Genomic DNA, 23,333 nt, shown 5'->3' on the forward strand with positions numbered 1-23,333 from the left:
ATGTGTCCCTCTGCAGCACACCTGAATAAAATCAGTAGGTCATTAGACTTTATAGAACTTGACTGATGCTGAGGTGGCAATTCATCCATTTGATTCATGTTACAGCAGCTCATGACTAAATTAACATGGTACAATAAAAGTACTTTTATTTTCTTCCAAAAACTTATATTTACTCACATTTATTTAAACTTCAGTATGGTTAGGTGTTGCCACCTGAGCATGTAGTCAAGTCTTGCTAATGACCTACTAATTTTATTCAGGTTGTTGCAGCAGGGACATATTTAGAAGAAGGAAGAAGGCGGTTGGAGACTGTATGATCGTGTGCAGTAAACTAATCTCATTGTCTTGGTTGCTTCAGAGGCAGGGACCAAGTCTGCAACCACTTGTAGTCAGTTGCTGGATTCAAAGGTGGCAATACAACAGCATTAAATGGATTCAGTCTGCTATCAGTGTACGATTGAATGTGCTCAAGTTGGCATCCACATGCAATCTGTTTGTGATAATACGGTGGTTATACTCAATAATATATATAAGATTTACTAGCATAAATTTCCAAATTTGTTGCCATGTATATAAACAGAAGTCTAAACCATTTAGATTCAGAGTCCAGCTGAAAACTCATTGATTTGAAACAAATTCATCCAAAAACAGTGACGGCGTTGTTACAGGACAGGGATTTAACTATATAAGCAGCTGGAAACCAGTTGAGTCCTGTTACAAAGAGGCGTGTTGCAGATGAGTTGCGCTGATTGGCACAGACTGACTTGTTTAGATTGCAGTGTGTTGGCACTCTGCGTTTTTAATTGGTCGGCATTGTAAATATTCACCAATCTGCCTGAGAGTGATTGCAGTTAGTCCGAGTGGCCCGCAATTGTCTGCAGACAGGTTGCCTCCCAACAGGCGACCTGTGCGGTCACTTTGTGATTCAAAGTGGTCACTCAGTGGTTGAGGGTGCTGTACGGTCAACTTCTGATGGAAAGGTTGGTCATCAAACTGCTGTTTACTCTGATGTGTCTTAAGCCAGCTTTATATGACAACGTCAACCACTGTGAAATGATAATACGTTCCCTTTAAGCATTCACATATCAGAGATTAGATTTATAATTCAAAACGAATTAACTGTTTATACACAGTGTGTACAGGTCATAAACACAGAGATTTATGTATGTGTGAAATTTCTAAAACAGTTGAAACAAAAATAACAAATAAATTCAAGGTCCTCATGTCATCCAATGTCCTTCATGCTTTCAGCTGATCCAGGCTTCTGCTCCTCATGTCAAACCCACATTCTCAAACTTTGATACAAATCCATCATCTTCAAGCAAATGCACTGCATTCATAATAAAAGTGGAAGAAAAACTAATGATGGGTTACTTAAATATTTTTGCTAGAGCCCTTGGTAGAACAAACACATTTAATTTAACTACACTTATATTTGCCTTTGAAATAAACACATTAATTGCCATGTTGTGATAGTAAAGGCCTAAATGTCTCTTAGAAAATATTTGAGAGGTTAAAATGTATTAGTACGTGTATATTTTTAGCTCACCTGGCTGAAGGACCAATGCACTTAAGCCACGGCAAGACTTAAGTTCATCCATAGTTCACATTAATACAGTGCTGGTCTTATTTTAGCAAAGACCACCATTCACTTTAGTTTTATTACATAGCTGCAGTTCAAAACAACAGTCGCCCCAAGGCTTTATATTAAAGAGACAAAGACCCTGCAATATTACCAAGACACTTGAACAATCATATGACTCCGCCCCCTATGAGCAAGTAGTGCTCCTCACAATGATGACCGCAATTTGGGAGAAGACCTACTGAAGTCATGGATATGGACAAATCAGTTGTAGCCAATAAAATAGATTTACAGATTACACAGGGCCCTTGAAGGACTAGAATTGTCTTATTCTGGCATCTGCACCTGCCACCTCATCACTGCTCACCGCATCAGCTTCATTCATAAAATCTCACCGGCGTTGTCGTCCTGCAGTGACCCTGTGAAAATACTCTGCTGCTCGCAAGACTTAAAAGTTTGAGTGTCTCTCATGCGTCTGCGATTAATGTGCAGCGACATCTTTAACAGCACCGTCAGCTGAAGAAGTAGGTGTGAAGTGATTAAGACACCTGTCAGCGTCATCAGTTGTTTTTTTTCTTACAAACGATGTGACTGCACTGACAGGGAAACATTAAACATTTAAACCAGCTGCAACCTGCAGGAGAGCACGACGCTTAAAGTAAAAGGTAAGATATCCCTCTTCTTAGTTATATATAATATTTTAATTTTCTTAAATGTGAAAAAATTAAGTAAATTAAACTTTTACTTTCTAAGTCTACCTTTTACTATTTATGAGCAAAATAAAATCTGTTTATAACACAATACAGCATAATAAATCATAAAGCTAATAAAGCACAGACAGAAAACATGTAACTATTGTCATTCAGTAGTAGTTAGTATAGTGAGGTGTTAGTATAATACAACAGCTCACAATTGTGTGTACAGGAGAAGTTTACTTGCTAAAAATACACGGGCAATTTCTTAAACCTGCTTACAGAGATTTATTATAGTGTGTTTACATTAGTAACATGTAACAAAGTCAGAATGCTATAAATTGAAGTAAAATACAACACTATTAAGGAAAATATGCTACAAATACTGTTATTATAAATACATTTTAACTGTATAATGTACACAAACCGCAACTTACTGGTGTCCAACTGTAAATTTACTTGAAGGTAGTGGCTGTAATTTAATTTAAAGTAAATTTACTGTAATAAAAATGACAGAAAATGTAATTTACTGTAAAGTTACTGCAAACATTTTACTGTAAATTACTGGCATCCAGATGCCGATGAAGTGCTTTAAAATTTGTTTACAGTGAGTTTACATCTAAACACAGAGAAATAGATCTGTGCTGGATGACTGTAATTAAACGTATACTTCTCAGAAAAACATTTTTTCCCCTCTTGTTCTGTTGCAGAGTTCAACAATGTCTCTACTAGTCACGCTGCTTTTGCTGTCGCTGGTTTCTCAGTGTTGGACTGCTCCACAGGTTAGTCGGTATTTTTCTTTTGTCACGTTTAACCCTGATCAGCCTGAGCTGGAACAGAATTTTCTTTTCCCTTTTCAGAGGAGAAACTGGACTTCTCAGGCGATCCTATACCTGAAAGGAGCACGTAAGAACGCACTGACGGCAGCAAACAGTCACCCAGATTTTAGACGTCTATCAGATCAAAACAATATTGTGTGCTGATCTTTTACAGAGGGACGCCGCTCATTTTTGGAGCGTGCCAGAAGAGAGGAAGAAAGCACTTTTCACTCAGGTGTGTGAATACATGATGCAGCTCGAGTAGTGTAATCAGATAAACAACTAAATATTCTGTGTAAGATGACTAGTATTGTATTTGGCTCTTAGGAGCCTGTATTCATTTGTAATAAATCATCCTTTGGAATAAGTTTGTACTTAATATTGTGGTAACTTTTTGTTTTAGTTTGTTTTTACTCACATTTATTGTATTTGTTAGTTTTTTAATGATTTACTTGATTTTATTGATCTTGTTTGTTTTACACTAACTTGTAAAGCACTATGGTCGAGCTTGTTTGTTTTAAATGTACTCTAGAAATAAGGCTGATATTGTGATTTTCAACTGGTTACATTTTCTGAAACATTTACTAATGTTTCAGAAATCAGTCATTAATGAGAGCTTCTTCTTCTTCTTCTTTTTAATCCTAGGCAGTTTTAAGAGTTTGTTAAATTTTTTAGTTTGCAGGTATTTTATTTCCATCAGAGTAAAAACTCCATGAATAAATTATTTTGCTATCATGTTTGAAGTGATGGCTTATTACCAGAGTTAGAAATCATAATAAATATTACATTTTGTTATGTTTACTTATTAATTTTGTGTTCCTTGTTTTAACCCTTTAAAGCCTGAACAATGAAATGATTACCAGAAAATTCTTTTTTTTTTTTTAAAAAAAAAACAGAGTGTATTGTGGAATTTATTTAGATTTTAGACAATCCCCACTGATGATGTAGAAGTCTCAAAAACTGTATGTGTCAAATATGATACACGAGGCATTAAGAGGGTGAAGTGCCACATATGTGATTTCATCAGCCTGATCCTGGGTGTTTATTTACGAGGGTTTCATATGGAAGAAAAAAAAGAGGAAATCTTAGTCTCCTCTTCACACAGCTATATTTGTATTTTGTTGGTTGCACAGTTTTTTGTTTCTTTTCCAAATACTGCCATTTCTGCTCTGATTCTCTGCAGGGACTCACAAGCAGAACAGCGATGGCCGAGGCTCTTCTTTGCTTTTATCCATTTTACTGGAACTCCTACAGCGAGCTGTAGAAGAAGGTAAAACCTTGGAATTCATCACCACCAACACCCTGACTTACCAGATCCTCCTGAACTGCTTTAAGATTATTTATGGCTCTTTTTTTTAATCCTCAGATGCAGGCAATCCAGATAATCACCTGGACTATCAGGAGGTGAATAGAACCCACTTGTGAACATTCATCAGAGCCCAGTTCTATGTTTTTCTGTTTCTTATGTTGCTTGTTACATTTTATTGTTATTGTTGATGTTTGTCTGCGTGTCGCAAATTTGACTTAACTTATAATAAAATGCGCAAAATAAATGAAAATGTCCGTCTGCAAGATGTTAGAGTCTGATTTATGCGTGAGTTTATCTCTTCATTTGACTGTCATCATGTGCAGTTTGTTGGTGTGACGCATGGATGGATTTCCATTTACACTCATCCTTGTCAACTTATTAAAACAATTACGCCAGTCACTCATTCACACCATGAAGTGATTAACACCAGGATGACAAACTATCAGTCACTCATCATCACGCCGTCTTCACAGCGGTCACTGAGAGAGCCGTGTCGGAGGTAGACGATCGGGATCAGACAGAGTTCATCGACTAATACATTCCAGTAAAATCACCATGAGCTTCCAGCAGGGTTTTAGGATTTATTTTATTGAACCATGTTGTTAGATCATAGGCCACATGTAACACTCTGCTCTTCACTTTCAGCAAAAGAGAAAGCCCATGTTCACAGATTTCTATCACGCTACATAAATAGCCAACACTGAAGAACTGAAACACTGCACTTATTGCTTTAAGCCCCTGCTTCTTTTATTAGTTGCCAAAGCAACATGACACGTGGTCCCACAGTGCAACACAGCAAAGGACAAATGAGTCAGAGCATCTCCCTCATTATTGGGGTCACCTTTTGGTCTCCAGCGAGCAGAAGTGCACAAACTGACCCCTACGGCTAAATCTGGCTGGATGAAACCCCTCCAAAAATCTGGGAATCTACATAGTGCAGTAGGCTGAAGGTGCAGAGGGGCAAAGCTTTCTGGTGTGACCGTGGAGTGATGCTGAAGGTCATGAGTAGTCAGGAAGGTGTAGCTATTAGCTCCCCCTGCGGGCAGGTTAGACATCCTGCAAGTCCTTCTGGATGTCCCAGAGTGTGTTAGCGCTGGCCTGCAGCTGGGCCACCTCTTCATCTGTCAGGGTCATGTTGATCACGCTAGCCACACCCCCGCTGTTCAGCACGCAGGGCAGACTCAGATAGACCTCGTCACTGATCCCGTACATGCCCTGTTAATGACAAAGCACACTGTCTTTATGTGGAAGGGCTTAGCGTCATAACAAAGACTTGCTATAGAGGTCTAAAGAGGGGCACTATAGGGAAAGCAATTGTTTTTTTAAATATTAAAATATGCCATTACTGTGTATAGAACAGGGGTGTCGAACTCCAGGCCTCGAGGGCTGGTGTCCTGCAGGTTTTAGATATCACCCTGGGTCAACACACCTGAATCACATGATTAGTTCATTACCAGGTCTCTGGAGAACTTCAAGACATGTTGAGTAGGTCATTTGGCATTTAAATCAGCTGTGTTGGCTCAAGGACCCATCTAAAACCTGCAGGACACAGGCCCTCGAGGCCTGCAGTTCGACACCGCTGATCTAGTGCATCTACACGTCATGAAATATAGTACATATGTACTCGCACAAGCTCAAAGGGGGTGGAGTTGAAATCTGAACACCCAACGTGGAGCTTGAGCCCACGACCCTGAGATCAGCAGTCTTATGCTCTAGCGCAGGGGTGGGGAACTCTGGGCCTCAAGGACCGGTGTCCTGCATGTTTTAGATGTGTCCGTGATCCAACACAGCTGATTTAAATGGTTAAATTACCTCCTCAACATGTCTGGTAATGAGGCCTAGTAATGAACTTATCATTTGATTCATGTGTGTTGACCCAGGGTGATATCTAAAACCTGCAGGACACAGGCCCTTGCTCTGGTGACTGAGGTTGCCGGGCTTCAACTCTAGAGAACGTGTCGACTGAACCTGCAAATGTTCTGCGTTTTTCCTTGAAACTTGCCTTTTGGAATATATAATGATTATCCAAACAGATGATTACATCTGATGATTCTTTTTTGGCTTAGTGTTTCACTCTTACTATCAGAAAAGTGGCTTGGAAAAAAAAGAGCTTTATTTAACACAACTGGTAATTACACTCACACTTTATACATTTTGGATTCAAAATTCTAGTTAAAGTTATATTTTAAAGAATACTGGGAAATTCTTTAACGAGTACATGAACATGAGCGTCTGTTACCTCCACCATGGTGGAGACGGGATGAATCCTGTTCATGTTCCTTATGAGACTCTCTGTCAGGTCGGCTACGCTGAGACCGATGGCCCAGTTGGTGTAGCCTTTCAGTTTGATCACCTCATAGGCACTAAGAGATGTAAAACAAACAAACAAACAAACAAACAAAAACATGTCTAAAGTGTCTAAAATCATGAAAATTCACCGAGATTGATTAAGACAGCGACAGGTAACAGCTAAGGTAGCGATAGGTGATACGTCTGTGTCGTGTCTAAACGGTCAGCCATTGTATTGTGACGTGGTGTTGACTCGGTAAAGATGAGATCTACACTCATCTACACAATATTTTAAACTAGCTGATGTTGATCCAGCATGAAAGAAAGAGAGACTTTTAGCCTGAAGAATTTCAGAATTGAAGAGAAAGTTTGCAGATGAGCTTCCATGTTGGCCTTAGTTTGAAATCTGACCCATGTCAGGGTTTCCGACCAATAAGGTGAAGCTCTTTGCTGACAGTGCACATGTCCAGCATTGACTGTGACTATGTTATCAACTTGCCCATCAGTGAACAGAGATATCGGCTCACCACTAGCAGGTGAGTTTAAAAAGATCATACTTTAAAATATTGTATCCATAAACTAGATTTAAGCGACCTCCAGCCTACCTGTCCACCACCTTCTTGTGAGTCTCTTTCCAGTTCTCGTCGTCGCTGTCAGTGCCGATATCAGGGTTTAACGTCTGCAGGCTGACTCCAGCCACGTTTGTTCCACTCCACACAGGCACTGTAACACATCTGGAAACCATCAACCTTCATGCACGTACACACACGTGCACACCATACACAGTTATTGCCTACAGCATCCTCACCACTTGTGTCTCCATGCTCTCCCAGGATCCATCCGTTGAAGCTGCTCGGGTGGATTCCCAGTTTGTCAGCCATCAGGAAACGGAAGCGTGCCGAGTCCAAGTTGGTGCCGCTGCCGATGACACGGTGCTTTGGAAGCCCGCTCAGTTTCCAGGTCACATAAGTCAGTATATCGACTGTCAGAGAGAGAGAGAGATTTATAGTGTTAAAAGGTGAATACTGCAAGATTTCATGTCTGAGGATGTAAATAAAGAAGAGCTGTGTGGTTGGCTGAACCTGGATTGGAAACAACAATGATGACGCAGTCAGGGCTGTATCTGACAATCTGGGGGACGATGTGCTTAAAGATGTTGACGTTTCTCTGAACGAGGTTCAGCCTGCTCTCCCCCTCCTGCTGACGGACTCCGGCGGTCACCACGACGATGCGGGAGTTAGCTGTAACCGAATAGTCTGAAATACAAATTTTAAAAAACAGATCAGTTTGGGTTCACATTCTCCTTCAAACCTTTGCAAAGGTGGGAAATTAAATTTAAACAGCTCCATAGTGAGCTGCACCCTGTAAATACTTTTTAAAGAGTTTTAATTAAAACTAAGGCTGCTTTATGAGATTGAGCTCCTGTGTGTTTGCATGTGTGTGTGTATGTGTGTGTGTGTCTGCGATATGAACTCGCCTTTATCTGCAACTATTTTGGGGGTTTTGAGGAAGAGGCTGCCATGCTGCAGGTCCATCATCTCTCCTTTCAGCTTATCCTCCACCACATCCACCAGCGCCAGCTCATCAGCCAGCTCCTGCACATATCAGACAAGGTCAAACCGATCCATAGTACAGTTTGTTTGTTGCCATTAGAACTAGTTGAAAAAAGAACATAATAGAGAGCTTCAAGCTAGTCTGTTTTAAGCCTAATGGCTTAAATAATTGTTTTATGATGTATGATTCAGTGTAACGGTGAAACGGGTTATCTAATTTAAGTGAATGAAAATAAAACCTGAACAGCTTTAGGATAACTCCACTGTAATTCTTCCTTTTTGATTACAAATACATGTTTCCTTGTTAACAAGTGCAGTAAAGGGATAACGGTCAGATCTGACACCAAGAGATCAGTAATCTCGTGGCAATCTTGGAAGAGCCTGAGTATGATCCCATCTCGTGACCCCAGCAGGCAGCGTGGTAATCTGAGAGGCAGAACCAGTGAGACTCTTACCCTGAGTAGGATGCTGAGAGCACAGGCCATGCCAACCTGGCCCACACCCACCACTGTAACTTTATTCCTCGGAGGCTCAGGTGGACCACTGAACAGCGGTGTGATCAGTTTCTGCAGGACTGAAGCCATTTTCAGTGCTGAGAAGTGTAAATGAAAGAAGAAAGGGATGAGTGTTTAGGGTCAGGTGAAGCAGCAAAGCATTTTACACAGACACGACAGTAGCCAATGGTCCTGCGTGCAGCCTTGCATGCACACAACTCATAAATAAGTCAGAGTGCAGAGGGATTTCTAACGCAAGCCTGACATACAGTGGCATAGAAGAAAACCACTTCTCAGACACTTCGATCATTTACAGCAGTTTTCTCTTTTTTGAAATGGAACTGAAGGCAAAGGAAGGAGGGCAGGAAAAAGAAAAGGCTTCAAGGACAACTAGAGAGTGCATTACTTCCCTTTCTAGCAGGTATGAAGAAGGCGATCTGCTCTCAGACAGAAACGTATTAGGTCCTGTCTCACGCGTTCTCTATTTGCAGAGAGTTCACCTTGAAATGACATATGGCCAGACACAAAAACACCAGCAATACTTGCATTGTCCGATGAAGCTCCGAGCTGCAAGGTATAAATACCACCATGTAATCAGCATGGCCACCTGGATGGATGACTAAGTCGTGTTCCTACAGAGCTCTGTCCCCCCTCCTGCATCCACAACACCTCCCTGAGTCACAGTTTTTGCAATGCAGTCGGTCCAGGCAAGTATCCGCTCAGCTGCAGCAGTCCCACAGAGCTCATGTGACTCAGGGTTGGATGGAGGAGCTGTCAGCTGCACAGAGCTCCGCTCCTCGCCTTCCTCCCTCCTTCCCAAACGAGGAGGACGTAGCAGTATAATCGGATGCCAAACTTGATTGACTGACTGCAGACTGTTAAAGGAGTTACTGTAATCCCTTAACGCTGCTTCCATCTGCTACACCTCACCTCTAATGGGAGGTCTCAAAAGAACAGCTGATTTCTATTTAAAAGGCTTGATAATTTATTCTAAATGAATGAAGGGACCTGCTTTATGTGTCTCTAAGCAGTTTAAAACACTGGCCTGTAATGAATCTGAAATGATGCTGTTGTTAAACAACCATCAGATACATTTAGAAATAATTAGATTAAAACCATGCACTGCAAATTGCAAATAATGTAAAGCAAGGGGCACTTATGCTTGAAGAGACAGACATTAACATCCCTGTGCGTCTCTAATAGCAGGCATGAATGCTGAATATGCTGCTATTGAAAGTGCAATGCTGAAACGATCCATTCATTATCCAAGACCGAAGCTGGATTACCAGCTGACAGCACCATGCACTCCAGTCCTGTAAATGTGAGCGGTTAATGAGATGGCTTAGCATCCAAGGTCATTGGGGAGGGAAGGAGGGAGGGAGGGTGACAGCAGTTTTCATAACTCTCAGTCAACTGCAGTAGAAGCATGGTTGGTACTCCAACACAGTGAGGTAGTTGGCTGCGACGTCTGAAAAAAGTTACATCTGCCTTGAACTTGAACCTAAACAGCCACTGCGGGGGAGGATGAGATATAATGAATACATGATGACAAAACAAAGCAACAGGAAAGCCTAAAGCCCCAAACTCAGCTATAAAATTGATGTAATGCAGAATTTTATCTTCTAGCTAATTGCCCTGCTTATACATAAACTTTTCATTTGTGGTTGTGAAAACAAATCCCTTAAAAAAAAAAATACTCTGACTGCCACTGTAAACACAAGCAGACCCTACGTATATGTAAACTTAAATGTGACTCACAATTCTGCACACACTGAAATGGACCACCCTAAAGTGAGAGTGAAGAGAGGACTGATGCAAGCAAAACAAAGTCAAAGGCATTCAGGTGTCACAAACTGCTACACATATTTCAACAACAGAAAGATAAAATTATACCGCAGTTCACCTGTTTTGTTGAGCGTCCAGGTATAACTCCTTGGGCTACAGTGAGACTCTCCTCTGTTGTGCTGTACAGTGTGGCTACTCTTCTTCCTGTTGTGCTGTCAGCCTGCAGTCTGCCGGATTTAATGGGCTAAGCCTCTCCGTCCCCTGCAAAGACTCAATTTGGCACTCCATCGGCCACCACAGTCAGCTGGTACATCATTCACTGACACTTCATGCGAAATAACAAAACATGACTACGTATTCCAAAAACAAACCAAAATTAGAGCTGTTATTGTTGCAGACATTATTGTCACATTTACTTTACATATTCAGTGGGTGAATGAATGCCACGTGCCGGTGACTCCAGCAGATTTGGTCTTGTGGCGTTTGTCCTTCTAGCCGGTCTTTTGGGTTGGAATTAGCAAAGTTAATAATTAACAAACAAAAAGCCCTGCGTTTTAGTGTCAGTACAACACTCACGCACTCTGATGGACCTGCCTTTTACCTCACTATGTAAATATACTTAATATAAATTAGGTAATTTTGCCTTTATTTCCTGACTTTCAATTATCTTTTTAAAAAAAAAAAAAAAACTTATTTCAGCTTGTATTTTTTTCTTTAAACTGTTCCAAGAAATAGATGTGTGATTCAGCTGCAGGTGTGGACTGATCGAGCATTTGGACGCTCAGTCCTTGTTTACACGCTGCTGGATCTGAGTGTCATGAGGACACTTTGTCAAACACAAGCACACACACCAGTAAACCAGCAGGGGGATATACAGTCTCATGCAGAAAAGATTCATAAAACACTGTGTGCAGTTCATGAGGGAAGGCATGAAATGCAGCAAAGTGCAAACGCATTCTTTCATCGCCTTTAAAAAGCCACCAGTGCACATGCTGTCCTGGAGGCAGCAGTCCAAGCAGAGGTTCCCTGGACCTCCCTCTCTCCAGCCACTTCCTACATATCTTCTGGGGGAATATTGGGAGGTACCTAAACCAGCTGAGACGCATAATCTCTCCAGCTTGTCTTGGGTCTTCACCCAGTACCACGTACATGAAACACCTTACCTATGAGGCTTTCTGTAGGCATCTTAGTGAGGCCCCTGAACTCAACTCCATGACCTACTACTCTATTGTCATGGAGGCGTCTGTGTGACTGAGTGATCTTGTCCTGGACAATTTGCTGCTTGTAGCGTCTCTTAAGGCAAATTGGTCCTGGGTGAGGGGCCTGACTAAGACCTTGACTTATAGACCAATGGTGCAGGTTACCTTACCCTGGGTAGGGTTACTGGGGCCATCCTGGAGCCTGGTCTGGAAGAGGCCCGCTGTCAAACAAATTAAAGCTAGCTTCTGAGAGCAATGTAATACCGCAGAGTGAACACCGTTTTTACTTCAGAGATTGTAATTGTCTCCATGAGTTTACAGTGATGACAACAGAAGCTACAATATCTGATTTCTTATTTAATATCACAACAAATGTTCAATAAATGAAAAGCTATGGCGTTCAAAAAAGAAAAACAAAACATGCATAAAACACTTATTGGTCTCAAAGGATTCACAGACAGAAGAAAAAAATAATCTAGCAACAACCAAGTTTATTTTATGATACACTGCCTACATTATCATAAATAAACAGATTCAGAATCCTTACCCACATAACCCCTGTCGTTTCTGTCCGTTGTGGGAGAGCTGCCTGATGATCAAATCACTTGAGTTAACTCAGCAAGGTTCAGATTAAGATACAGTATTACTTCCATGTATTGCTTTACAATATGCTATAAAAAGTTGAACACGCCACTTTAGAAAAATATCAAAATAGAAACAATCCCCGCCACCGAGAAATCTTCCAACACCCCCTCGAGTAAATGCATCCTTGCTTGTTACTCCAAGCGGATAAACGACCCCATTCGGAGAAACCTGGAGCGTCTTTACAATTTTGCCCAGGCGGAACTTGTGACAAAAATAAAATGAGGCTAACTGTTGGGAAAAAAAAAAAAAAAAAAAAAAAAAAAAAAAAAAAGATGAGGAGAGGAAAAATAAAAAATAAAAAAATAAAAGGATTTACTTTCCTCCTCTTGGAAACACCTGCAGCCTGTGAGGTGGGCTATGTGGGTGCACGCTAAACAGCCAGCCCTGCATAAAGGACCGAAGGATCAGAAATCTTATAAAAACAGGACAAAAGAAAAAGCACAACAGAGCACTACAACTCAACGCGTAGAAACTCACATGAACTGGACTGGCAGGGATGGACAAAACCAGTAACCTGTGATCGCTGAATTCTTTATTTTTCTCATAATTTTCTGTTTGCAAGTCTTAAACGACAATGTCGATGCAAGAGGCAGAAAGCAGAGTAAACTTTATAACCTCAACCTGCCAAGTGTAAAAATCGCTACAATACACAAAGCTGAGAATTAAAATTTAAGCCATGATCACAAATCCCGTTATGAGAGATCTTAGCAGTGATCAGCTATTAAAAAAGATTTATTTAAAAAAAAAAAAAGAGCTTCTAATTCATGCTTGAACGTGGGCTGATTTTCCTCATGCAGTGATGTGACCTGATTACACCACGCCTCCTCCCAACACAGACCACATGAAAAACGTTTGAGCTGAATCAACCTGAGCACCATAGAAATAAATCAAACATTCTACTTAACACTATAGCTGGAGAGAAAATGTTGAAATTGATACCAATGACGCACTGATTGTGAAAATTTGGCCTGACAGCGATGCTTACAGTGACAGTACGGCCTAAAGCTAATGCTGGCTTTTATTTATCTTGTTTTTATATTCCTCTTTTGTGGCAGGGAAACACATAAATCATCATCATATTAACTAAATATCATTTTATCAAACCATCTGTGAACATTTAGCACAAAACGGATGACACACAACAAATAACCCCCTCCCCCAATGCCAATGAAATGTCATCATATTTGCCAATAAGCTGATCAGTTAACAAGGCCAATAACAACCAACACCATTCGATACATGAGTGCGTCCCTATTTGATAAAGAAACACGGGTGTAGACATTCTGGTGTTAGTATAAGCGCTGCTCTGTGCTTGGGGATAAAAAGAAAAAAGAAAATTATATATATGTAGATGTACGGGAGGGCACTAAGTGCTAATAGTGTCCAGGCACTTCACCGTCAGAAAACACCTGGCACACGGCGTCGGAAAAAAAAAACTACAGTATGACCTTTAAAAACTACAACCATGCACGGATAAAAATGGCCTCTCCATTCTGCACTCATTTCTACATATGAGGGTTATAATACACACAAAGACACAAACAATTCACAGATTAAAATCAACATTAAAATTAGTCTCTTCTGACTGCCACAAACAGTGTTATCCAGAAGCTACTGTTTGAATATACCTCCCTCTTGTGGCAGGAGGAAAGTCCGAGTCCAGAGAGGACAATTTTTAATCGTTCCAATTAAATCTGTCCACACATGGAGGAAAAGAGGTGAGCAAGGTTTACTGCTTGAGTTGTGGTGTGCTGTGGTGGGCGGCAGGGAGGTGCTGTGGATATGGCGAGGGGCTGCTGATGGTCTTTACTTGGGGATGCCCTCTGTGACACCGCTGCCGCTGATGCCCAGGTAGGTGGCGACTTTGTCCACGGCGCTTTGGACCGGGACGACGACGCTGTCAGAGAGGCCTTTGAGGGTACTGATCTGATCGGCGTCCAGGTTCTGGTAGACAAAGAACAGAGAAGCGCACACCACCACAAGGAGCAGGAGCTTGAGCAGCAGGGGCAGGAAGCTTCGTCGAACCGGTGCTGCGTTTGGGGAGACCGTGAAGCTCGGCCGGGACAGAGACTCAGAATACAAGTTGTATTCGGTGTGGACATCGGTCTTCACGCGTGACTCATCCAGCCAGTACTCACTTGGTTTTAAAGGCCGACCAGCTGCCCCTCTGATTGGACGCCTGCAGGTCGCACTGATAAAAAAAACCCCCAAAAAACCCAAAACAAAAACAGGAAAAATTTGATTAGACTGAAATTAAATAAATACATCTGTGCACTCAACAGTTTTCCCCACAGCTCGCACTCACATATTACGATCTTTTCTGAGCAGATCAAAAGGATCTAGACCCAAATTTAAAGATTTTAAATATTTAACCTTGCCATTTAAAGAACTTCTTTTCTTTGCACAAAATAAAGCAACATTATCTTTTTGTGCTGTAATGTGAATTAATCTAGTTCCAAAAAAAAACAAAAACAAAAAAACCCAAACCCAAAAACTCTAGAGCAGGGGCATCTCAAACTCGCGGCCCACATCACCCCTACTTGCATAATGCAATTTGGCCCTTGAAGTTATTTTTTTTGTTAGGGAGGATTTGTTTTTTTATTGAGTGCAATGTTAAAATAAGTTCTTTAAAAAGCAAAAAACAAATATTCAATATGAAGGCCATATGAGCAGAGAGTACAAACATGTTGAGGGATTGGCTGTGTTAGTTCAGTGAGAAGAGTATTTGTAAAGAAAACATTTTTTCACTAGCAATCAAAAACTAATGTGTACAGTTATGTCTTCATTTTATTTTTGCTAAATACGAACAAAACTGTAGCTGAAGCGCTGCCACGTATCTGGCCAGAAGGAGAATACCAATTTGTTTATTTAGTAGTTCAATAAAAGGCTGCTCTAGAGCATGATCTGAGGTGAATACTTCAAGTGTGAGCTAAAAGTCTTCCTGTAGCCAGGCATGCTTTTTGTATTCTGGGAATGCGCCAGACCACACACATGTAAAATATTTTTCCAGATAAATATAAATGGAGTTTCAAGTTCTCCACCAGTCGAGAACACAGCAACTTGTTCCTGCGTTTCCTGTATCTGGCCAAAAAGCCTTCTCATGTGGTTTGTAGTGACATATTTTGGTTTGCTTGTTTTTTTTTTCCTGTGTCAAGAAACCAAACTTCGTTGATTCAGACTAGAGTAAATGATACAGGAGGAGTATGTGTGAAAACATCCTGAGATTTGTAACATGCTAGCTTCAGACTGAAATCCGAGTGTTCAGCTGGAGGCAACTTTTCAGATTCTCCGCCAAAGCAAACATGTAATTTGGCTAAAAAGGCCTCTTAAAAAAAAAAAAAAAAAGTCAGGGAGTACTTGTCTGCTTTTCACAAGGCTGCTAAATGCCTCCAACAGCACTCTTTAGCCCTTTTAATCTGAGATGCTGATAATGTAGTGAAAACAGCAAGGGGTCCTGAATGGTGTACGGCAGCTTTAAGTTTACTCGGTTGTGCTCAATCACAAAACACTTAAAGTGAAAGAGGTCTGCTCAAATACATCCTTAGCCAGCTTCCTTGATCTATTGCAGTGAGGAGGGCTGGACTGCAGTAAATTTAAAAATTGGAGATAAGCTGGTGCACCCTGTGTTACTGGTTTAAAAAAACAAAAACAAAAAAAACAACAACAATCCTACTACTGCTTCCTTCTTCTTTAGACCCTAACTGGCTGAGTCAGATTGCTGAGTCTCTTAACAGATTTCTTCCTGGTTTCCCCCCCACTGTCACCAAGTGGTTGCTCAAATAGACACTGGCTGAGTTTTGAGAGGAACTGATTGAAGTTTTCTTCAATGGGAATTTTTATGAGTCTTTGTGACCAATATTGTCAGCACACAAAACAAAAATTCAGTATTTTCTTCAGTTGATTTTTTGTGTGTTCAGAAAAAAAACTTGTATAAGTTTTGGTATTTTATTAAAAGTGCTCCAAGTAGATGGAAAGAACTGCAAGTGAATTACAGCATTTCCCAGCCATTTTTAATGTCTTTGTTAGAGATGGACCGATCCGATATTACGTATCGGTCCGATACTGACCTAAATTACTGGATCGATATCAGAGAGAAATATCAGTAAATATCAAAAAGCACTTGCAACATGGCATAACTCGGCTCATAACCGTAGCACGTCGGAGCAGTATGCATCACGTGATAGAGTGGTTGTGGACCTGTCTGCGGTCAGGTTGAGCATTTGGAGCCTCGCTACCAAACCGGCATTTCATCTCTGAGAAAGTGATCCCAGAGAGAAGTAAAGCAAGTGTGTAAGTTCATCTCTGAATGTTTGTAAAGCATTCCAGCGTTAAGCTTAACAACAGATATATGGAGCGACTGCCTCTCTCCCTCCCTCTCCTGCTGCTACTTCAATCATGAAACTGATTAATGATCAGCTGATCGGCTTTTCTGTCGCGACTCTGTCTCTCTTGTTTGTTTATCACCCACTTCGCGCCAGAAAGAGGAAACCAGCGGCTGAACAACAGCAGCACGTTTAAGCTTGATAATCTGTTGTTAGAATTTATTTAATATTACTTTCTACACCAGGATCCTTTTCTGCGCAGCTGACGGCTGGTAACTGTGCAGGGGCGGATCTAGCAAAGTTTAGCCAGGGGGGCCGATAGGGCATTAACAGGGAAAAGGGTGCACAAAGACATACTTTTCTTTCTTATTCTCATTTAAAATGTCTAGCTGTTACGATCCAATGTTGTCAGTGTTTTGTGTTGGGCGTGACTGTTATGTGTTTCCTGTTTTACTTTGAAGGTCTGTCTTATCTCAGTGTGTTCAGTTTACGCTTCCTTGTCTCATCAGTTCTGATTTGCCCCAGCTGTGTTTCCCTCCTGTTGTCCATTCCCTGATTGCTCCCTCTATGTATTTAAGCCCTGTGTTTCAGTTTGTCATGGGTCGTGATCATTGTGATGTTGGTATTGTAGTTTTGTAAATAGCTGTAAATAGATTTGTAAAGTAGCAATTGAGTATTTTTTCCCACCTTGTATATATTGTTCACTGCAGCAGCCTAGTAGGCGTGAGAAGCCATTTTTGTTGATTAAGTTTTCTCCTGTTTTTCATGTAGCGAGTTAGGTAAGGGAATTGTCTTTTGTTTGGTTTTCAGTTTGGGTAGGAAAGCATAGGGATCATTAGGGAGTTTTGTTTGTTATTTTTGGCACTGCTCACTGCTGAAGCAAATAAATGGCTGCTTAGCATTTTAAAAGAGATTGTTGTTTGTGTTCTTGCTTGGGTGGAGTGTGAGTGGGCCAATGTTTTGTTGCGTTCAAGACAGGCCTAGACCTAGAACGTAACATAAAGGACACGCCAGCGAAGACAGACGAAGGCTGAAGCGGTCATTCTTGTTTGGGTGGTGTGTGAGTGGGCCAACTTCTTGTTGCGTTCAATACTTGCCTAGACTAAGAACGTAACACTTTTAATAAATAATTATCTGAATCTTACACCCAAAGGTTTAATCTGATGTAAAATGTATAGAAGTCCATTACTGTATATAGTACCTATTAAGTCTAATATACCCTAGTAAGCTATAGTACTTTTTCCCTTTGGGAAGGTACCAGCTGTGCAGTCTGCAGTTCTGTTGAAGAAAGATGTTGAATCTATTTAAATATTGTAGAAAAATAATTGATTTCTGTGGATTTTTTTTTTTTTTTTTCCACACTGCATCAAATTAAAGTTGATTATGTCGATTAAGCATCATGAGGTGGAGGGTGGGGGGGTTCCCTATTTTTTTTTTTTTTTTTTTTTTTGCTGGGAGTTTACAACCCTATTAGTTAGGTAGGTAAGTACTCCTTAAAATACCAGAATAGGAAAGATGGAGTAGGTTTAAGTTTATTAGATTGATCATTATTGCTGAACTATGAAATATTTTGGGTGCAGTGTATTTTTTGCATACAGGTATAACAATAGCTTTAGTGGGGGTTTTTTAAACTTGAGTTTGAACTTATACAAAATGCAGCAAGATATTAAAAAAAACAGTTTTATTGATTAAAAACACACTATATCGGATTCATATCGGTATCGGCCGATATCCAAATTTATGATATCTGTATCGGACATAAAAAAGTGGTATCGTGCCATCTCTAGTCTTTGTATGCTGTGTTTAGCTTTTTTTATGTAGTTTGGGTAAAGTGTCAAAGCCAAGCAGATTTTTAGTTTGAGCTAACAAATGTTGATCAGTTTTACTTACACACCTTGCAGATTACTGGCTTTGTGTTAGCATTACGTAGTAAACAGACATAGTCACAGCCTTCTGTGTATTCCAAAATTATAACAACCCATGTTTAGGTTTTTTTTTGGCTACCAAGAACAATTACACTTGCTGGAGTCTGCACTGTAGCACTGTCAAAAACCCTCCAACTCTCTAACACATCACAGTAGTCATGTTCTTTAATATTTCCAAATATCCGGTTCGCATGTTCCATACAACTGTCTCAAAACAAATAAAGACAAATAACATAAAACATGATTATCAGGTGTTACCTGATGCCGGTTGGTGTGCTTATTTCATTGGCAAGGATATCTTCAACCACACTCTCAGTGGCCTTTTTAGGGGTCTCTTCAGAAATCTCCTCCACCACCTGTCAGTGTAACATAAAACATGTTCACGCAAACTGAAACTATGCTGTAATTATAGTGGGGTGCGATGAAGGGAGATGAGCAGGTTAGTGAGGTATGCAGAGCTTGAAGTCAACATCTTTAGTGTTACGATTTCAGTGTTATTCTAGTGGCACTCTTTTTACCTAACTAGATGCTGATACTAAATAAAACTAACCACAACTCCTGGCATGAAGCTGGTGAAGTTTTAGTTTAAAATTGACTTTAACCTCCTAGTACCTGGTGTCCACATATGTGGACATCACATTTTGGATTATTTAGACCAAAATACTCAATTTTGCTCTACAAGGGCCTGATATCCACTTACAAGGACATTATACTGCTACTGTTCTACTAAAAAATTGAAACAAATATCCTCATGTGGCTCTTATTTTTCTTAAAAACAAAAATAAGGTTAAAAAAAAATCTGGTAATTCTTTCTTTTTACATTTATCAGGCCCCAATATGCCCAAATATTTTATAGTTTCACATTTTTACTGAATATTTCCTTTTGCTGAGGAAATGTGTTACACATTCACCCTTTTGCCCTTTTGAGCTGAACATTGGGAATACCACCACATCACACCCTGCAGTTAAACTGAAGCTGTGCAAACTCTGCGTGCTGCAGAGTGACGAGAATGTGCATGCATTCAGTTGGTGATGCAGAAAAACATCATCAACTGAATCCAGAGTGGGTCAAGTGACACATGAACTTATCTTTATGCTTGGTCTGTTTTACTCTGTGGGAATTGTTGTGAATAAGATGGGTTAGAAAATATTAGTCTATTTGTTGGCTTTTTAGTAATCTATAATATTAAATAACTAAATCCACTTAAGACACTTTGCACTCTGAGACTGCCAATTATTATTACTGATGCAGAGCTGGTAGAGTGAGCCTCACCTTTGTCTGCCGTTTGCTGCTGGTTCTGACAGTGACAGGAGCTTTTCCTCTGCTCCTCACAGGCTTCTCTACCACAGGAACTGGCTCTGGTTCAGGGGCAGGGACCTCCTCTGTGTGAAGATTGAAATGAGGGAACATCAATATCATGATGTGTATTTGTAATACCCATGGGGTATTACAAATATGTATAATGTGTAATACTCATGGGCCTATTGCAACCAATTTGGAAACTTTTTCCTCGATGAAACCTCCAACCAACCAACACCCCCCCCCCCCAAGGGCTCACCGTCTTCTTTGTCGCTGTACTGGTCGGAGTTTGTGTTGCCGTTCTGATTACTGTCTGCCTTGGGGAGAGTTGTGACAGTAGGAGCTTCGGGTTCAGCTGGAGGCTGGTCCAAAAGCTTCTGCAGCCTCTTCTCATACACCTTACGGGTAGAGGCTGAAAGGACACAGAGAGGGATTAAAGGGAAAATAATTCATGCCTTTCATTAGACGTTTGTATAGTATTTGCCTTAGTTTTCTTTTCAGATTTACCGGCATCTTTGTATCATTTCATTTTCATTGCATGATTATGCAATGTCCTGCATAGTACAGATTTTTATAATTTTTTTGGACAATGGATTTGATTCTTATCATAAATCGTTTTGTGTTAGGTGTGCCTTGATGCATTGGTTGATCTGTTGCCTTCATATAGTTTTTTTCCATCATCTGGTTAAAATGCTCGCTGATTCACCGTACTGACTGGCTGTGGAGGCTCATCTGCACGTCTCCCTCTCCTCAAGCTTTTTTCCTCAGTTGCTTTTTGCATTTTTCTTATTTATAATAAGTGGAGTGGGAGTTACCAGCAGTAACTAACAGTAGTAACAAACTTACTAAAACTGACTGTTTTCAGTTTTAGATTTGTTTAGTTCACTAATTTAGCCCAACTCTAATCTGTTTCTTTTCCCTGACCTCTCATCACCTTTGTATTTAATCATTGCAAGTAATTATGTTCATCTCACATAACTAATATATTAGGCTCCTTGTAGTCGTGGATTTAGCAACAATCCACGGCACAGTGTAACAAATGCACTGCCATTTTTATTTTTATAACTGGAAAACCCTTGACTAACTAAAAAAACTAAAACTAAAAATATAATTTACCTTTAAAACAAACATATTCTCTTATGACAGCATAGGTCTTGACATTTATTGTTGGACTAGACTTGTTTTGACTACGGTGTTGTACATTTGTATAGTCTTGGGTTGGGTTGGAATTAGATCAAATCTTACACTTAAAAAAAAAAAAAAAAAAAAAAAAAGCCAGATTTTCCTGTTTCGACTGTGATTAGTATAAAAAATATCACGCTATTAGTATCATTGTTTGATTCAGTTTTTAAAGGATGTATTGCGATTGCTTTTTTTTTCTTTTTTAAAAATTTCCTTTTTAAAAATATTTTTAATTTTTCTGTTTGTATCTGTGCTCTTGCCATCTTGATAAATTACATTTGTTTTATTTCGCATGTGTAGGACATGAATGAATGAATCCAGGGAACTCACCAACAATGGGTCCTACGTCCACACCATGCTTTGCCAGCTGCTGTTTTAAGTCTTCATCAGTCAGATCTGTCACCTCCACTTCCTCCGCGCGAGGCTTGTCTGTCTTTCTGGTAGCTTTCTGTAAAAAAGGTGAAAAAAAAAACCAAGAAACATTAGTGTTGCAATTTTCGAAACATAAACCAGTCCAATCAGACGCGTGGAGACTACCATCAAACCACAGGTGGGAAAAAGTAAAAATAAAACCTAATTTTTAGCAATTAGAAACTTACCCTTCCGGAGCGACTTTTGTTTGACACCACCGGGGCAGGTAACTCTTCATCGCTGGAGAAGGTGTCTGCAGGTGGGGTCTTCTTGTTGTTCAGTACGGTCAGGTTCTTCAGATACAGCTGCACATACACTTCTTTTTTATGCTCTCCGCTCGGAAGGGGCACATTGTTTGCCGTAAGCTCGTTCTTCAGCTTGTCTTTCGTGAGAACTGACGGATCTTCGAGGAATTCTGCCATTCTAACTTTATTTTTATTGTTAAAAAAAAAAATCTCTGAGCGATTTCCTTCGTGACTAACGGAAGCTAGTTCGCCGAGCCGCTACAAACAACACCGGGAACGTGACGGAATAGCGCTGTTGTCAAACAGAAGTGGCGCCTACTCGCTGCCAATTAAGCTAGCAGGACAGAAGCGGTTTATTAAGATAAACGCCCAATTCTTCTCGTTAGCCTATCGGTTCAACTATTTACAGATAGCTTTGATTTTTCGAAAACAGATAAGCGCGTTTGCTGTAAATGAAATCAGTGAAAAAAGCTAAATTAACACTGATGTAATTTGACTGAATTAGCTTAGCTTCAAACCGGTCCACTTGCTTCTGTCTGTCCGCGGTCGCAACAGGGCCAAACATCAAACAGCGCCGCTATTGGATGGAAGTCCTCAGTAAACTCTTCTCTGATTGGCTTGCTATGAATGGAACCTTGGCAGGCTGCCGCGACAAAGAAACCGAAGCTTTGTGGGTTTTGGAGAACAGCTTTACATTAAATCTCGTCGACGAAATTCGCATATTAGTTACATTTTCAGGACTTTATTGATACTGGGATTTTATGAAGCGGCCAGATGCGAGTTTAAAACACTAATTTGATTCGCTGCAACAAGGGAAGAGATAACAATGTTACAATGGCAATAGCTGTTAAAAGCTTTCATACAGCTGCAGTTTCTATCCACCCCGTTTGCCACATGAATTTAGTCTAATCATTAGTAGTAAATAACTTGATTATCTGTAATAATATAGAGCCCCTACAGATTTTCATGCTACACATGGCAATGGGCGTATGTTCCGCGATTTAGATGAAATCTGCCTCTGTAACAGAAGAGGGCAGCATAATGCCGCATAGTTTTTGAAAAGAAATCGGTTATCCAAGGCTTAATGCTGTTTATTATGAAGTCAGAAAGCAAGCAAACTTTATTAACGTTATAAATGCACAAATGCTGCTTTGCAGGGATAAGGCAAGCAGGTATAATTACTTGGCAACTTTCACAAGAATAATAAAAAATATATATTTAAAGAAAGAAAAAGAGCACTGAAAAAAAGCCAAGAATATGTTTTAAGACTTTTTTCCATGGATGTTTACCAAGAATCTGCATGATCATTAGATTTTAATCTATAAGCATGAATACTTTTGTAGACAGAAAGACAGCTTAAAAGATGAAAACATGCTTGCTATATTGCATTACAAGTTGCACATCTTTAGTTTTTTTTTATAGAGTGCTGGACAAATGGGGTCATCTACTAATTGGAAGGTTGGTGGTTTGATACCTTGCTGCTCCGTTCTGTATGCCAGAGTATCCTTCGGTAAGATACTAAATCTTAAGTTGCTCTCTGATGCATCCATCAAACGATGAATGTGTGTGAATGTTAGGTAGA

General features: G+C 40.2%; 3 protein-coding genes across 4 annotated transcripts; 1 reads left to right on the forward strand and 2 right to left on the reverse strand.

Moving 5' to 3' along the window:
* The first annotated feature begins 18 nt into the window (after positions 1-18).
* On the forward strand, positions 19-4,664 carry LOC120730019 (spexin prohormone 1-like). The gene is made up of 5 exons (XM_040026087.1): positions 19-3,056; positions 3,135-3,180; positions 3,268-3,327; positions 4,276-4,362; positions 4,459-4,664. The coding sequence occupies exons 1-5, from the start codon at positions 2,994-2,996 to the stop codon at positions 4,515-4,517; spliced, it is 315 nt and encodes a 104-aa protein (XP_039882021.1). The 5' UTR covers positions 19-2,993; the 3' UTR covers positions 4,518-4,664.
* ldhbb (lactate dehydrogenase Bb) lies at positions 4,654-12,078 on the reverse strand. Of its 2 annotated transcripts, none has more exons than XM_040026080.1 (8): positions 10,641-12,078; positions 8,699-8,835; positions 8,168-8,285; positions 7,773-7,946; positions 7,499-7,672; positions 7,296-7,413; positions 6,641-6,764; positions 4,654-5,616 (listed from the first exon to the last, which is right to left on the reverse strand). In XM_040026080.1, the coding sequence occupies exons 2-8, from the start codon at positions 8,825-8,827 to the stop codon at positions 5,449-5,451; spliced, it is 1,005 nt and encodes a 334-aa protein (XP_039882014.1). In that variant the 5' UTR covers positions 8,828-8,835; positions 10,641-12,078; the 3' UTR covers positions 4,654-5,448. The 2 variants fall into 2 exon arrangements, with proteins under 2 accessions (XP_039882014.1, XP_039882013.1); XM_040026079.1 differs by lacking the exon at positions 10,641-12,078 and adding an exon at positions 9,284-10,630.
* A 114-nt stretch (positions 12,079-12,192) lies between these two features.
* On the reverse strand, positions 12,193-22,593 carry tmpob (thymopoietin b). The gene is made up of 6 exons (XM_040026078.1): positions 21,695-22,593; positions 21,426-21,543; positions 20,173-20,325; positions 19,887-19,996; positions 18,872-18,969; positions 12,193-14,557 (listed from the first exon to the last, which is right to left on the reverse strand). Exons 1-6 carry the CDS (start codon positions 21,926-21,928, stop codon positions 14,173-14,175), a joined length of 1,098 nt encoding a protein of 365 aa, XP_039882012.1. The 5' UTR covers positions 21,929-22,593; the 3' UTR covers positions 12,193-14,172.
* Between the last annotated feature and the right edge of the window lie 740 nt (positions 22,594-23,333).

This window comes from Simochromis diagramma, unplaced genomic scaffold, assembly GCF_900408965.1.
Source record: "Simochromis diagramma unplaced genomic scaffold, fSimDia1.1 OVJJ01000293.1, whole genome shotgun sequence".
Classification (NCBI taxonomy): Eukaryota; Metazoa; Chordata; class Actinopteri; order Cichliformes; family Cichlidae; genus Simochromis; species Simochromis diagramma.

What these genes read in the sequence shown, in the direction of transcription:
- tmpob (XM_040026078.1), bottom strand. Translation starts at nt 21,928, where the DNA reads ATGGCAGAATTCCTCGAAGATCCGTCAGTTCTCACGAAAGACAAGCTG. An exon ending in GTACAGCGACAAAGAAGACG is followed by an intron (nt 19,997 to 20,172) that starts GTGAGCCCTTGG and finishes ATCTTCACACAG; the next exon opens with AGGAGGTCCCTGCCCCTGAA. An exon ending in AGCACACCAACCGGCATCAG is followed by an intron (nt 14,558 to 18,871) that starts GTAACACCTGAT and finishes TTTTTTTATCAG; the next exon opens with TGCGACCTGCAGGCGTCCAA.
- ldhbb (XM_040026079.1), bottom strand. Translation starts at nt 9,338, where the DNA reads ATGCTGATTACATGGTGGTATTTATACCTTGCAGCTCGGAGCTTCATC. An exon ending in CTCTCAGCATCCTACTCAGG is followed by an intron (nt 8,286 to 8,698) that starts GTAAGAGTCTCA and finishes TGATATGTGCAG; the next exon opens with GAGCTGGCTGATGAGCTGGC. An exon ending in AGAGCATGGAGACACAAGTG is followed by an intron (nt 7,414 to 7,498) that starts GTGAGGATGCTG and finishes GATGTGTTACAG; the next exon opens with TGCCTGTGTGGAGTGGAACA.
- LOC120730019 (XM_040026087.1), top strand. Translation starts at nt 2,994, where the DNA reads ATGTCTCTACTAGTCACGCTGCTTTTGCTGTCGCTGGTTTCTCAGTGT. An exon ending in AGTGTTGGACTGCTCCACAG is followed by an intron (nt 3,057 to 3,134) that starts GTTAGTCGGTAT and finishes TTCCCTTTTCAG; the next exon opens with AGGAGAAACTGGACTTCTCA. An exon ending in ACAGCGAGCTGTAGAAGAAG is followed by an intron (nt 4,363 to 4,458) that starts GTAAAACCTTGG and finishes TTTAATCCTCAG; the next exon opens with ATGCAGGCAATCCAGATAAT.